The sequence below is a fragment of the Notothenia coriiceps genome, unplaced genomic scaffold (genome assembly GCF_000735185.1).
Source record: "Notothenia coriiceps isolate Sejong01 unplaced genomic scaffold, NC01 NC01_scaffold00000339, whole genome shotgun sequence".
Classification (NCBI taxonomy): Eukaryota; Metazoa; Chordata; class Actinopteri; order Perciformes; family Nototheniidae; genus Notothenia; species Notothenia coriiceps.
Window position 1 is genome coordinate 9,161,078 of NW_011333040.1, and position 14,571 is coordinate 9,175,648.

Consider the following 14,571-nt stretch of genomic DNA (forward strand, 5'->3'; position numbering starts at 1 on the left):
GGGCTCGTTGATACTTGGATCGATGAAGATTCATGTCACTTTCGAGACAGCTTTACTACCACATCAGAGCCATAAACGCGCGTTGCATGTCACTCTGAACCCTGAGCTCCACTCCCTGGTGGATGGAACCCACGTCTCTTGTTTCCAGTTGTCTGCTTTGGCCAGCTTCTTTCCTCTCACCTCATCTTACACTCAGGGGGGGCCTTTAACCAAACCCATCCCCTTGAAATAGGCTAATTGTGTTCAGTTGACTTCCTTGGATGCAACAGCCCTTACAAGTTAATCACCCAGGAAAGCCTCTTAGTGACAGCTATGCCTTAATTGCATACCAGACTGTGCCCATCAATTTGGATGGCAGCAAATCCACACATTCCATCTGCATGGGAATGAGACGTTCTGTCCAAAAGAATGGACTCTCACTGAGAGAAACCTTCAGCTCAGGAAACACTTATCAGAGAGAGGCATTAGAAAGCTTTTCAACAACAGTCAGAATGTGTAATTCAGTGATTCTGATTAAACACCGAACTTCTCAGATCCCACGGTGCGGCTGCTATGACCCTCTCGGAGGTCTTTTTGTGTTTGGACTCTTCAGCAGCGGCTCACTGCAGGGGCTCTTCAGTCTCCACCAAAACATTAAAGGCAAAACAAACTGACCAGTGTGACAATAAAAGGGGAATGCCGGCGGGGCGGGTTGGATTTGTTTTTGTATGATGTGACCGTGGCCACTCATCTTCGCTCCAGTCTCAGCTCCTCTGCTCGTTGCATGCTGCGTTTGAGCAGTTTGTCTGAGGAAGCGGGGTGAAAACTCTAACCTTTCCACACAGCAATAACTTCCCACCATGACATCGAACCAACATTGCTTCAGCGTCCCTCAGCACTCGCTGTGAAAATGTCAGACGAGCTCTTTTCATCTCGGGGAAATCCTATCTGATTTACTTTCCCCCCTCTTCTTCAGCTGAGGCGCCTGTTTGTATAGGGCCATGTTTCATTTGAATATCAAAGCCTGTGAGGAGGTGGCCAGACACTTTAGATGCCATTTTTTGGGGTGTCTCTCAAGGAATGTGACTGCTTAAGTGTCCTTGACGAAGGGACCTGATCACTGAGACAATGCTTCCTTTGTGGCCGCAGGGTGACGGTAATCTCTATCTATCTACTCTCTGCTCCGTGGGCGAACACAGAAGTCCATTTTCATCTCAGTGTGCAGCTCTTTTAGGCAACACAGTTTAAAGGACATTTGAGAAATTGTTCTCATTGTTTTGGTCACGAAACCAAACAACCATGGTGGACAATTGTTGTTTAAATAAAAGGTAATTGTTTTTTTTGTGTCTGTAACCCAGGTTATTGGACTGTTGTACAGAGGTTCCCTGAATGCCTCACTGATGTAGCATGTAACCCAGGTTATTTTACTTTAAAATTGTTCTTTACATTATCGTAATTGTTGCTGGAATCTTCACTCTTTGATCAATTATACCATCCCTTATCCCAATCACATGTTCATTAGGTGAGAAAAACCTCAACTAAGATATTAACTTTCTTCATAATACATACTCAATCGAAAAAATTAATTTCATGCTTCAAGGTGAGTAATTTTTTTAACTTGTAAACGCACACAAAATTAAGTTTGAATAAGTGTTTAACCACAACACACTGTGAGAAACCTTTAGGTCTAACAAAAGGTGTGCATGGTTGTTATTAGATATCCAAATTGTGAATACTATAAATCAATGCTTGCAGTCGTCCTGCCTTTGCTTGTTTACACCACCAGCTGTCAATGAGTTAAATAGCGAGAAACCAGTGGTAGGATTGTGTGTCGAATTGTTTGCATATGTTTCTTTCTAGATAGTGTCTTATACAAACAAACATGGCCCCAATATGGCTACTTGTGGTCGAAAAACCAGAAAAGGCCCTATTTATTAATATTTTGTTTCGAAACTTTGAGACCTTTATGTCCTTTTTACTGAGGACATAAAGGAATCCTGTTCCGCAAAAATAATATTGTAAGTTAGAAGAGCAAACAGGGGGTTATAAAGTTTTTGGAATGTGTCCAATTGTTGAGGAAAAAAGAGACTGTCTTATAACGGCTTTGCTTAACCTTATTACACAGCTGTGATTTGCCCAAGAATAAGTTTCATAAATATTTTGACTGTATCTCAGAAGGGACTTAAGCACATCCATTGTTGCAGCCCCGACTTGGATTTCTTAATGCGTCTTTATACAAACAAGATGAAGCCATGAGATAAATTCCGAAAGCGAGCAAACAAAAACATAACTGGACAATGACATAGTGTTCTCATGATAACACTATCAAACATCAAGCTCCTTATCTTCTCTCTCTTCATCCGGGCATGAAGAATCTGCCTGTATCTTCTACTTTCTGCAACAAAAGTGTGGCATGTTCCTACACTGCTGCTCTAGGTAACTCTCATACCTCAGTCTGATGAGCGTGGTATGAATAGAGGTATGAGCACTATCTTGTTATGAACCCTGAGCATCTGAACGAAAGCAACACAGGGATGAAAGTATACAGAAACACGCCACAGTTTATGGTGTAGACTGCAGTTGTCCCCTTGCACAGGCATGTTGTGTTTAAATCTTCCTTGCAGACAAATACATTCTAGCATTACATTGATCCCTCTGACCTTTTAAGCTCTCACCTGGATGTCACTAACACTTTCGCTGGGAGTTCTTCCTCTCTGACAGGATAAATGCTTTTTAACATGCAATATCTTCATTGCTTTTCCCCCTTGTGTTTAACTTTATTTGATAATGTGCTGCAATTTGTTTTGTTTTGGCTTTTTGAAGATTCATTTGATTACAAATAGATGTTGGCTCATGATTTGTTGTCCTTTGAAGCAAAGGTTTTGATAAAAGATCACAGCAATAATTATATTATCTGTATTTGAGCTGGAATTTCCTATTGGACATGAAACCATTTCAGTTCTTTAAACACAAACATATGTCATACACGTACTGAACCAGTATTTTTGATTTTATAAGAAAGGCCACCTAATTGTGACGTCTGTAGTCAACCCACTATAAAGGACTACAATTCCTGCGCTAAAGCCACAGTGATGGGCAACCTGTTTGAGAGACGCCGTCGAGGAACAGTTTTTAACCGTACTACATGTACACATACACCCTTTAAGTTATGAAGTTATATAAGCATTATTAAAAAAGAAAGAATACCTAAGTTGTTTATTATTTTATTTGAGTTTTGCTTATTTCTTTTGAATATTGTAAAGGCCTATTTTCTTTGTTGCATGTGCAAAAGTGTGTTGTTTTATTTTGAGCAAGCACATCGTAACATCATCTGGACCATCGGAGGCCAAGCAACTCTTCAAACTGTGAGTCATTTTAAGGAAAGAAAACGAGTTAGAACTGTCTGTTTAAGGCGTCTAGTGGCTTGATGGAAAGACAATGAAGGAAGCCACGACACGTATATTGGGGGGATTTAAGTGGATTTGTTTCCTTGTTGTGTAACCCACGTTCTGCTGGAATGTGTATTTTATTTATAGGTCTTCAACACCTTCGATGTAATAAGAGGGCTTCACCGTGAGTGGCGCTGTGCTTATTCTCGCGATATTACCCTACAGGAAGACACGAAGAAGGCGAAGGTCAGGAATTAAACATGGCAGCCCGCAGTATGTTGAGGTCTGTCTGGACCTCTTTTGCGGGCTTGAAATTAGGTGCCACAGGCAGCAATGTGATTTTCCAACAGGGGACACATGTTCCCCAGCTATCGGCTATAACCATTCAGAGCCGAGGCCTCCGTGAAGGTGAGACTAACCTGCAAATGTGTGGATGTTAGCCCACCAATGCTAAAGGAGCTAATGTTAGCTGGCATGGTAACGTGAAGACACTGACAGGCATTTCAGCAGCTGCTTTATCTTTAGTTTATACATTTGTTTTATTTATCTTTTATAGACATCTATAACTGTGGTGGAAGAAGTATTCAGATGATTTGCTTGAGTAAAAGTACAAATACATGAATGATAAAATCCTCCATTACGAGTACAAGTAAAAGACCTGCATGCAATATATTTTTTATAAAATGACATTGTTATCAACAACATTTACTTAAAATATAAAAAGAAATATAGTTATTCTGCCGAAAAATTCTCTAATAATAAATTTGTGCTTTATTATTATTTGTATTTAAAGGACATTATTAGATAATGTTGTTATAATAGCTACCATCAAGTAGCATTTTACTATTGTAGATAGACACAATTCTAATATATAAAAGTATTAACTTTATTATATATGTTGAATAATTCTACTTTTTTACACCTTAAGTAGTTTATTTTTTAGAGATGCATTATGTTAAAAGTTCTGAGAAGTAGCTAAATGTTAAATGAATGGAGTGCAGTAAAAGTACAATATTTACCTATGAGTAATAGAAGTGTTAGTAACATTAATTGCAGTACTTCAAAATCTTACTTAAGTAAAATACTTGAGTAAATGTACTTGGTTACTTTCCACCACTGGTGTACAACACAGGAAATAGTCTCTTATTGCAAATGCTAAAATATGAATGAATTCAACCTATGAATCCATAGAGGCAGTCTTCCTCTTGAAATCTTTAAATGTATTGATTTAAAAACATGTCTATGACAAAGGGGAACGAGTCACAATAGAATACACATACATGTTGATGATATAAGAAATACTAAATGTCTATATACATATGTATGTGTGTATAACAGTATATATTTACATTTACTGGCTGTTGAAATCTTCTTTTAACTGATGCATTTATCACTGAAAAGCTGACAATGTATTCTAAAGATTTGGAAGGCAGTAAAACATTGTTCAATTTACGTTTCAGATCAGAAGCCTAAAATCCTTTCATGTTTGTCTTTCAGTGGTGGAGAAGCAGGAGGGTAAAACCACAATAGTAAGTACAACCAAACTGATGATAAACTTAATAAGATGTTATTTGCTGTTTACTTCAACAGTTTTCACTGAGAGGCTCACAATGTTTGGACGTTAGGAGCCCTAAATCCTGATAGTTTGGACTTGTATTATTCCAGGTTATTTACTAAAACAAAAAATTAAAAGCCATAAAGATAATGCTGGTGCTTTGCTATAGTAGCGATATAGATGACAGCAACGCTATTGCTACTTCCAGCCAAAAGTACGGCCCTGCCCACTTTCCGGGGGAAATGAGGCATTAGAGTGAAGCAGAAAACAATAGTTTCTTCACGCCTAAAAGCTGCCGTGTCGTATATTGCACCTCAAACAACAAATACATCTTGAGTTACTGTTTCTTTACTTCCTCTACAAAAAAAGAAACTATCCAATTCAGTAATCATAGTTTTGGTGTAAGCCTGCTGCCTGCTACTCATTCACTAGCAGACTGACCGGTCATCCATTCCCTACTGATTTAAATGTAACCATACCTCGTCGCCGATCTCCAATAACATTGTAGTCTGATCATCATAACTGGGCTCCTCGTAAATAAAAAAAGGCGCGGTTTTATTAATTGTGATTTCCGAAAACTTCAGTATCTGTATTTACCTCCATTCAAATGACAGCAAGTATTTTCTCCCAAAAGGGGGCGTGGTCTTGCGTAGAGGGCAAGTACCAGGATGCGTTGCTACAGCACATCTATATTTTGGTCAACCTAACAAGAAACGTACCCTAACAAATGATTGCACTTGGACAGATTGAGGGACACATACTGAACACTCCAGAGGCTCCAGAGCCTCCTAACCCTGAAGCCAAATGTCCGATCTACAGATGGAACTTGCAGCACAAATACAACTACACGGTAAGTGCGTACACGGTAGTAACCACATGATCTCAGACATTATGAAAAGTCTTTCAGTGGTTTATTGTTTGTGGTTGTTTTTCCCCCTCTCCAGGATGTCCTGCTGCTCAGTCAGTTCATCAGGCCGGATGGAGGCTTGTTGCCCAGGAGAATCACCGGCCTCTGTCTGGAGGAACATCGCAAGATCGCCATCTGTGTTCAGATGGCTCACAGAGCAGGTCAGTGTTTGTGGTTTTGAATCTTTGTTCCATACAAAGTCAAATGTCTTCATTCTCTGATACTTGGTACCTTAGGTGACACAATTGTAATGATTGCAGTGTATAACCTGACACTGACAAGATGGTAAGAAGCCAAAAATCTCTAAACTAAATATTATTTGTTGGTTGTTTATTACATTGTTAAGTATTCAAGCTGAACCGTTTTGTCCATCTTGATGGTAGATATTATTACTATTTCCATTGCTTTCATAATAATAATGTAATATTGCATCGATATTGGGATTATAGGAATAGATATTGTCTAATATTTTGGGTATAATATTGAAAGTGTGGTTTTTTTCCTGGTTTAAAGGCTTTACTACCGGACAGTGATGTAATTTTCTGAAGCCACCACACTTTTTCTCTTATTTGCCTGTACCCAATTTATATCCACAATACTGGTTATTATTTATTTAAATGTTCTCAAAATACAAATAAGTATAAAAAACGTGGCTTTTTCCCCCCCCTAACTTTCCACTCCAGGTCTGCTTCCTGACCACAAACCAGAACCTCCAGCGAACCAGATCAATAAGAAGCCCAAGCAACAACTGAACAGGTAACGTACACCTCTGTGTCTGCTTATATATGTGTTCCTCATCAATATCTATCCAGCAGCAGCACCAGTGAAACTAAAACTACCAATGTTTCTTTGTTGTACAGATACCTGACTTGCTATTCCACTGACTCAGTGAAACCCATTTATAAAACTGGACTAAAGTGGTGTAAAAGGCGCATGGCTGTCGGCAGCCCATTACTCAAGTACAACGTGGGTTACGGTGTCAAGCACATAAATATCAAACACTGAAGGACAGGAAGCCTGACCAATCCGTGCAGCAACTGGACGAAAGTGGGCGGGAGTTCCGAGTAGATCTTGCCTCGGGAATAAGGCCTAAAAGCTTCATCCATCTGTATTTATTCTAGATTTTGTTTATTAAGCTGCGTCACTCTTTTAAATGAAGTGTCCTCAGCCTCACCCAGAACCATCTTTTCTGTTTCTGCTTGTTTTCGAAAAAGCCCTCGAAGTGAACTCTCTGACAACTTTATGTGAGCAACAACTGGGTCAGTGTCACAGCTTCAAAGTAGGTGGTATTCTCACTGTGTATATTCAAATGTGCAAATAAAATGTGTGATTACTCGGCCTCTCAACCTGTGTTTACTGTATAGAAACAGCTAGCAACTAAACAGAACCAAAAGCTTGCAGACACAAACTGCATGACTGGGCTTTCTTGAGTTTATTTGTTTAAAGGTAGAAGCAACAAAATGTCTGGAACTGGAATAATTAACTTAAAATACAATTTGTGAAATGTGAACGACAGAAGTGGAGAATTTGTAAATATGTGTAAGATCTTTTTATAGCATGAAGGGAAGGTCCAGATTCTTCCTGCCATCACCGATATAGATGTGTCCGTGCTGCGGGGTCGTTGGCAGATGGAAGAAGGTCAGGCCGGGCCAAAGCAGGCTGCGCAGCACCAGCACTCTGCTGGCACATTCCAGCTGGAGACTCCACGACCCTGCACACAAAGAACACTCCAGGTAAAGACTGACAATAACTTCCACGTCATTTTGAGCACGATTGAAATAGAGGCTACTTTGATCTTTGGAAATCAGAACAAGAAGATTACACTATCCACGTTCTTGAGGCGAGGGATACTCAATAAATCTGTGCTTTTTGATATCTGCCGTCCCTCACCTGTTTCTCAGCACACTGGAAAAAATGCTGCTCCAAAAACAAGTTAAACAATAATAAAAACAAGCTGAAATAAGTACAAAAATCTGCCAATAGAACAAGTGAAAATTAGCTTGGTAAGATGTATTTAAATAAGATGGGATATTTCGATAAATCAGATCTTGCAATTAGCTGGGAGAACTCATTTTGAACTATATTTGACCAGAATCAGGAAATGCAGTGTTGCCGCAAATGCTCAAAGTTTTCTGATGTTAGTCTGTGATTTTCTAATAAATATGTAAAAAGAATGTGTTTCTCCTGAGATACAACTCAAAATAAGATTGTTTTACTTAACAAGATGATGCATTGTCTAAAAACAAGACCAGATATCCCACTGCAGTGTTACTTCTGAAGTTATGATGTCTCATGGTGCAAAGACATATTCTGACTAGATATTAGACAAATATACTTGGCAAGATTTCGAGTTTTTGTATTGTATGTCTAGGTGTGATTATGAACCCAACAGCTCAGGAAATGGAGAACAAGTGCAGCATCTGCTTTGGTGTGAAAGCTCTTTGATTAATGCTTTCACACCAAGGGATAGGATTTCCAGAAATAATTGTTTTAACACTTTTTTTTTTTCTTTTTTTTTTAAATGTATCATGAATCGACTAGAAATAAAAACATGTTGAGCCTTCAGGATGTAACTTCAAAGATGAATTGTAGAAAAAAGAATCCATGGGAGAGGTGTAATATATGGATTTTTTTTTTCTTATAAATGTCTGACTTTAAACCTAGTTTTTCTTGCAAATGTATGACTTTATAATCTAAGAACATATACAACGTTTGTTCCTAGTAAAATAAAAAGTTTAATCTTCCAAATTCAGATGTTATTTTCTCTAAATATGACCCCTTTCCCATCTCTCTGAATTGATATGTTGTACCTATGATGGCACTGATACACCGTCTTAAATAACTGTACGGCTGCAGGTGGTGAAACCAAAAGCCACACATCAAGAGCTGGGAACGGTTTTCTTCATTGTTGTGGAAAAAAGAGGGGAATCCCAACCTAAGGTCTCAGAGGAAAGCACCTGTCTTTCAGTGGAGATGTATCATACCTCATTTTCCCCAGAGCCCCGTTTAAAAAAAGTAAAATCTTTCTGCATGCGATCTGCCGTACAGAACGCTGCAGTGAGTGTGGCATTGAGACAGCTGTGTAATGTCTGCTGTAGCGATGACACCGCTGACATCCGCATCAACTCAAAGAACACACACAAACATAAACACATGTGGAAGCTCTCCTAAATCAGACATCTGTTGCATGTTTGGTCACGGGGCACTAAACATTTTTTCTTTCACACACATCCACTTTACTCTACATCCACTCTATCAACATTCACTATGGCCTGGAGCACATCCAGCTCAGCGTCTAATCTCCAAACTTCGACACGGCTAAATTCATTCAAAAATCTTCCCTTTTACGGCATCCATTTACAGGCTTTTCACAATATCCATGTTTGCTTTTTGCTTGCTTCCTAACTTTGATTTGTTTCCACATATGTATTACAGTTCAACAGCTCAAAGGTCTGAGCTTCCCATGACGATTTACAACAGAAACCTGAAAGACTCATAATTTTTGTTATGCTTTCAACTACACCAAAATGTACCCATCTCAATGAAGCAAGGCTCTGCATGTTCGTTGTCATACTTTTTTGAGTCTAAAACAATGAAAATGGCGTGCTTTGGATACCAATTGGAAGCGATTATTTCTCCTGAATTGGCTAAAAGAGGGGTATTATTACTTGAATTGTTGAGGTTACAGATGTAAGCTTTCCCATCAATCATGTTTCAGTTTGGTTTCAGGTGGAGCTCTTCCCATGAACTGGTTTGTGTTCAGTTAGTAATTATTTCATTTTCCTATGAAAAACCGATGCCAGGCTCAAAGTAGGTGGGCCAACATATTTTCTTACCAACCACTATACTAGCCATCTGGTTATCAGATGTCTGTATTAAAAAATCTTCCAACATATTCCCAGAAAGCTTAATCCATGTGGCCGTTGGTTATCCTCAGAATGTATTTGATCAGTTTAACAGTGACTGACTGTTTTCCTGTGAAAATGACTCAATTTTCTCTGGTAAGAAACGTCTCTGGACTTTCAGTCAGTTGAATCATCGAAGGGATTTTTGCTCAAACCACTTGTCCTTCAGTTGTAATGTAGCATAAGAGTTGGAACTCATTGTTTTACCACTGGCTTTCTAAAGGCCTCAGTAAAACTTACTCATGCTTAAAACAGCTGCGTGTTAATGGGTCCAGATCATGAGATTACCTTTATTCCACTCAGTCATTTCCTTTATAAACATCTTAATGCTCAGTGATCATGTGATGAAAAAATACCTTCACCTTTAGGAATGTCGTCACTCAGCACATCCATGAAGTCGATGGCTGGGTTTAATTCGCCCATTTCCAGGATGGATTTCTTCTTCAGATTCTTGGCTTTGCTGAAGTGGAGGAAGTTGTCCAGCTTCCCAGCTTCTGAGTGAGAAAGACCTGAGGACGCAAGTAATTGAAAAGGGAGAAATTATGATGGAATTTTACAGTGAAATGTTGTCTGAATATACATTTGTTTAAAAAAGCAGGCCTATCAGAACTCAAAGTATTGTGAAATATGTTCTAAAATGGTGTTTATCTTATGCATCCAGTTAAAAATAAATGAAACACCTCAGAGTCTGCGACATGCAGCATCCATCAAACATTAATGTTCCACGATGAGAGCGACACATGCCATGTCTAAGACTAATACATATTCACCACCAAAGCTGCGGTTGATCTGGACGAGGCCATGAGGACTCTTGAGGTAGGCGCCACGCGGAGCCACAGATGCTTCCTCATCGATCCGGTGAACCGTGACAGCCAGCCTGCTCTCCTCATTCACTTTGGTCTGAAACCCAAAACTACATCATAAAGCTGGATTTTGAGACTGTACCGATATCGTTGATATCAGCCAGAAAAAGAAAATGACTGAAAATAGGAAGCTCTGTGAGATTAAATTCTCTTTCCCACTAATTCTTCATTGATTACAATAGTACTTTGTTGCAGAGATGGCTGGCTGGAGATATTGCGCGCCTGAATATATACAGTATGTTGGTAGAGGTAGGACATTGTCTCTTCTGCATTGTCATCTTTTGTTGTATAGTTCATGTTGGTGCCACATGGCTTTAGGTATAGTGTTACTGCAATATGTTGTGTTGAATAGTTTTTCTTTGGATTACAGTTTTGGCTGGGCAATATGAAGGAAATTACAATATTTTTGACCAAATACCTCAATATATATATATGTGACAATATTATAGGGTTGACCATTAATGCCTTCAAAAAATGTTCACATTATGAGCAATGTGATAAATAATCATTAGTACTGTGAATGATTGACTAAGTGAGAAAGGGCAGATAATAAACCTCTTTAATGTCTGGTCGGTTCAGAAAATAACACAACTTTACTTTATTGTAGCCTTTAAAACCAGAAAAAGACACTTACATTATTAGGGTATCCATTACCCTAACGATAAAGACAATATCGTATCATTGTTATTGATAGTATACAATATTGCCCAGCACTAATAACAGTCAATTAATGGAATTATGTTTATGAAACGACTAATATTACAATTAACACTTGATCTTGAAGTTCAGTTTACGGCTCAATATTTGTACTATGTTCAATGTACAACTTCACAGTATTGATCACAATTGTCTTAATTGACACACTCACCACCACCTCCTCCTCCTGTATAGCATCATCCCTCCCTCCTGGCCTGTGGATCTCAACATGCTCATACACATATGAGGGGTCTCCTACGAAGCGACCCTTAGCCGTTTTGGACACCTCCTCGATCACAGAGTCTGTGGCGGGGGCGAGCAGCATCCAGTCCATGCAGTTGAAGCTGGAGGACAAAGCACCAACAGGTACATTACATTGTCAACGGTAGATATAAAGTACTCCTGCCACAATGGAACACATACCCACGGTTATCTTACCTATAAAGAGTCTTTTTATCCTTCATCTCATCTTCTCCTCTCCCCTGAGCGATGAAGTAATCCTCCTTTAATCCCAATATTTTGCCCCAAAACAAGACTCGATGGAACTTGTAGTTTTTCTTCAGGATGACCAGGGAAGTCTGCAAAGCGGTTCTTTGCTCAACGTTTAAAGTATTTCCGCTACCGGCGACCAGTTCCAAAGAATAGAACAACGAATTTGAGTCCATTTTTTATAAAAATAAACCACGTTATATCGCATATATTAGTTACCTTGACGTGTTATGGTGTTGTAAACTCCTTGCTAGCTAACATAACAGCTAACCTTAGTATGAAGGTCCGAGCGCTAGGGTTTGGTTGCTAATGTCAACAAAGCTTGTTGCTCTGGTTGTCACAGCAACGCCTCAGTTTTCATGTGCGTGGTCTCTCCGTTTTCTTTTTGCAAATAACCTTTTTAGAGTGTTAAAATAACAGTGTAAAGAGAATCAAAACGTTTTTGTTAACGTTTCGCGTGTTTTTGGTTACAGTGTTTATACAAACCAGACCGTGCGCACGTTTAGGCTGACGTCATGCCCCGACTTTTGAAGTGAGTGTGTTTAATGAGTCCCAGGAAGGCACTCGGGGCTAGCTACCAAACAATATATGGCTGTATATGTTTCATTTGTCGCTAAGTGATAAAGTAATGGAAGCGTCCTGTTACATCCCACACAGTAGGCTACTAAAAAACATACTAAAAACTCTTGATGCAGAGGTATACTTACTAACACCCATTATTCGTTTCATGTAGTAGTTTGTACATTCACTCAAGCCTACTTATAGGCCTATATACTCAACTACAGCTTTCTGAGAGCTTTACTAACTTTTAAAATTACAGTCTTTTACCAATGTTATGTTTATGATGAACTATAGGAAGCCATCCTTAATATGTTGAAAGCATCCTTTTTAAATAAGCTGGAAAATGCATCGTCCCAAAGTTGAAAAGGAAACTTTTAAGACTATCTTACAGTTAATAAAGCATTTAATATTGTGCATTCATTAAAACATCACTGAAATGCAACAAGGCCCACACATTAATGAGGCAGTAATACATTATCCAAAAATATCATATAGTAAAAACAGTTAAATGGAAAATGTTACTGCACGAGTGCTTTTACTTTACTATTTTTCTGATAAAACTAGTACTTAAGTAAGGTTTTGATTGCAGAACTTTTACTTTTTGTTGACAGGGTGGTAATAGTACTTGTGGGCTCTGTGTGCAGGCTTCATACACTGTCTTTCACCCATGAAGCCCAAAGAAGGGGAGGCATGCAGAGGAAAAAAGGGAGGGGTGGCAGTTTTGTGTCTTGAAGACAGAATCGGTTAAGCTCTTTGCACAGCTGGCAGGATGCATGCTTAGATCCCTCTAACATGACTGTGTGGCATGTGGGAACAAGAGCGAGTCTCAGTAATGACCTTTGAACCGAAAATCGCCGTTTGGTGGTCTGCATTGGGATTGCAAAACAGCATGTTGCCGTTAACCCAAACAGGGAACAAATACATGTGTAATTAGAGATTAATATAGTGGAGCTAAATCTGTAAAGTTCTCCCAAGGTAACCTACTGCCTCGCAAAATGACCCCGAAGCACACGGCCGGCTGTCATCCTTTGGGCTTACTAGAATGTAGCGCCGGGAAGTGAGAGGAGAATGGCACAGTGTGTGTTTCGTTCTAGCGTTGAGGCTATAGATGTGATTTCGCTGCAATGTAAACAGCTGAAACAAATCCAGCATAGGAGAGAAAGGAGAAGGAGAGATTTTCATTTTGTTTAATCTTTGTTCATACATTTGCCAGTATTTTATTAATTTCCCATGCAGTCAAAAGCTTTCTTTATTTACATGTCATATCTGATACATCAGCTGTCTACAAATAATATATTTCAATACATATGTGACTTTATTGTAAGAATTGGACCACCATCATGATCATCCGCTACCCTTGTAGTATTCCACCAAAGAGTTTTCCTCTTCCTCATGCTTCATGCTCTTAAGCCGATCTCTTCTTATTAAAACTTGCTTTACTCATAGTGGTGATGTAACTTCCTGAACCCCGTGGTATATATGCAAGGACAGACTGAGTAGTACTAAAATCACTGGTTCCTCTGTTTAGAAGACACTGAACCGACAAGGGTTGTGCGGTTTATCCTGGCTGGGATCCAGCAGCCCCAGCCAGTGTACGCTGTGTGAAGCTGGCTTCAGTTACACTTAGAAAAACATGATTGGCTACTGTCCAGCAAATGATTGTGGATAGTGCTAGTGTTGGGCTAATCTTGTGGTTAGTGATTCTATTTTGGTCTCCCACCTTGATTGACAATCTTGGCTTCGACTTCAATTGTCTGTGAGTTTCTGAGTTTGACAGAACACATTGAAAAACATGGCTGTCTTGTAATTCATGCTAGTTGTTAGTTTTATAAATCATATCTTAATACTCATTTCCTAACCACTTAAAGTCAAGATTAAATGATCTCAAACCCTATTTTTGATACTATTTAGCTTTTCTACAATTATGCGAAATAACATGTCTTTTAAAGCTTTGGTTTTTTACTTTCTGGGTTCACCAGTGAAATTGTTTTCCCACGCACATGTGACTCACAGGATAATAGGCATGCATATCCAGCATCACTGATATTGGCCTTCTCTGTTTACTGCTCATTCACCTCACATTCTATCAGAGCTGCATAAAGTGGCTGCAAATCCATCATTTCCATTTCCTACTGCCGTTGCATCCGACCAGCCAATTCAATGTGAAGCGTGCATTGTTTCCTATGAATAACTTAGGCGTTTGAAGGCAATTTTAATCCAGCTTGGG

The 14,571-nt window shown here is 39.1% G+C and overlaps 3 protein-coding genes across 3 annotated transcripts in view; 1 reads left to right on the forward strand and 2 right to left on the reverse strand.

The window, feature by feature from the left end:
- cunh10orf88 (chromosome unknown C10orf88 homolog) overlaps positions 1-14,571 on the reverse strand; it is an 80,146-nt gene that overhangs the window by 29,927 nt on the left and 35,648 nt on the right. The window lies entirely within an intron of this gene.
- On the forward strand, positions 3,557-7,300 carry mrps18a (mitochondrial ribosomal protein S18A). Its single transcript, XM_010770485.1, has 6 exons — positions 3,557-3,776; positions 4,866-4,897; positions 5,669-5,773; positions 5,868-5,991; positions 6,514-6,586; positions 6,691-7,300. Exons 1-6 carry the CDS (start codon positions 3,629-3,631, stop codon positions 6,833-6,835), a joined length of 627 nt encoding a protein of 208 aa, XP_010768787.1. The 5' UTR covers positions 3,557-3,628; the 3' UTR covers positions 6,836-7,300.
- On the reverse strand, positions 7,131-12,099 carry rsph9 (radial spoke head component 9). Its single transcript, XM_010770471.1, has 5 exons — positions 11,733-12,099; positions 11,467-11,638; positions 10,506-10,635; positions 10,098-10,244; positions 7,131-7,541 (listed from the first exon to the last, which is right to left on the reverse strand). The coding sequence occupies exons 1-5, from the start codon at positions 11,957-11,959 to the stop codon at positions 7,381-7,383; spliced, it is 837 nt and encodes a 278-aa protein (XP_010768773.1). The 5' UTR covers positions 11,960-12,099; the 3' UTR covers positions 7,131-7,380.

What these genes read in the sequence shown, in the direction of transcription:
- mrps18a (XM_010770485.1), top strand. Translation starts at nt 3,629, where the DNA reads ATGGCAGCCCGCAGTATGTTGAGGTCTGTCTGGACCTCTTTTGCGGGC. An exon ending in AGGAGGGTAAAACCACAATA is followed by an intron (nt 4,898 to 5,668) that starts GTAAGTACAACC and finishes GCACTTGGACAG; the next exon opens with ATTGAGGGACACATACTGAA. An exon ending in CCCAAGCAACAACTGAACAG is followed by an intron (nt 6,587 to 6,690) that starts GTAACGTACACC and finishes TTTGTTGTACAG; the next exon opens with ATACCTGACTTGCTATTCCA.
- rsph9 (XM_010770471.1), bottom strand. Translation starts at nt 11,959, where the DNA reads ATGGACTCAAATTCGTTGTTCTATTCTTTGGAACTGGTCGCCGGTAGC. An exon ending in GATAAAAAGACTCTTTATAG is followed by an intron (nt 11,639 to 11,732) that starts GTAAGATAACCG and finishes TTTGTCCTCCAG; the next exon opens with CTTCAACTGCATGGACTGGA. An exon ending in TACAGGAGGAGGAGGTGGTG is followed by an intron (nt 10,636 to 11,466) that starts GTGAGTGTGTCA and finishes TTTGGGTTTCAG; the next exon opens with ACCAAAGTGAATGAGGAGAG.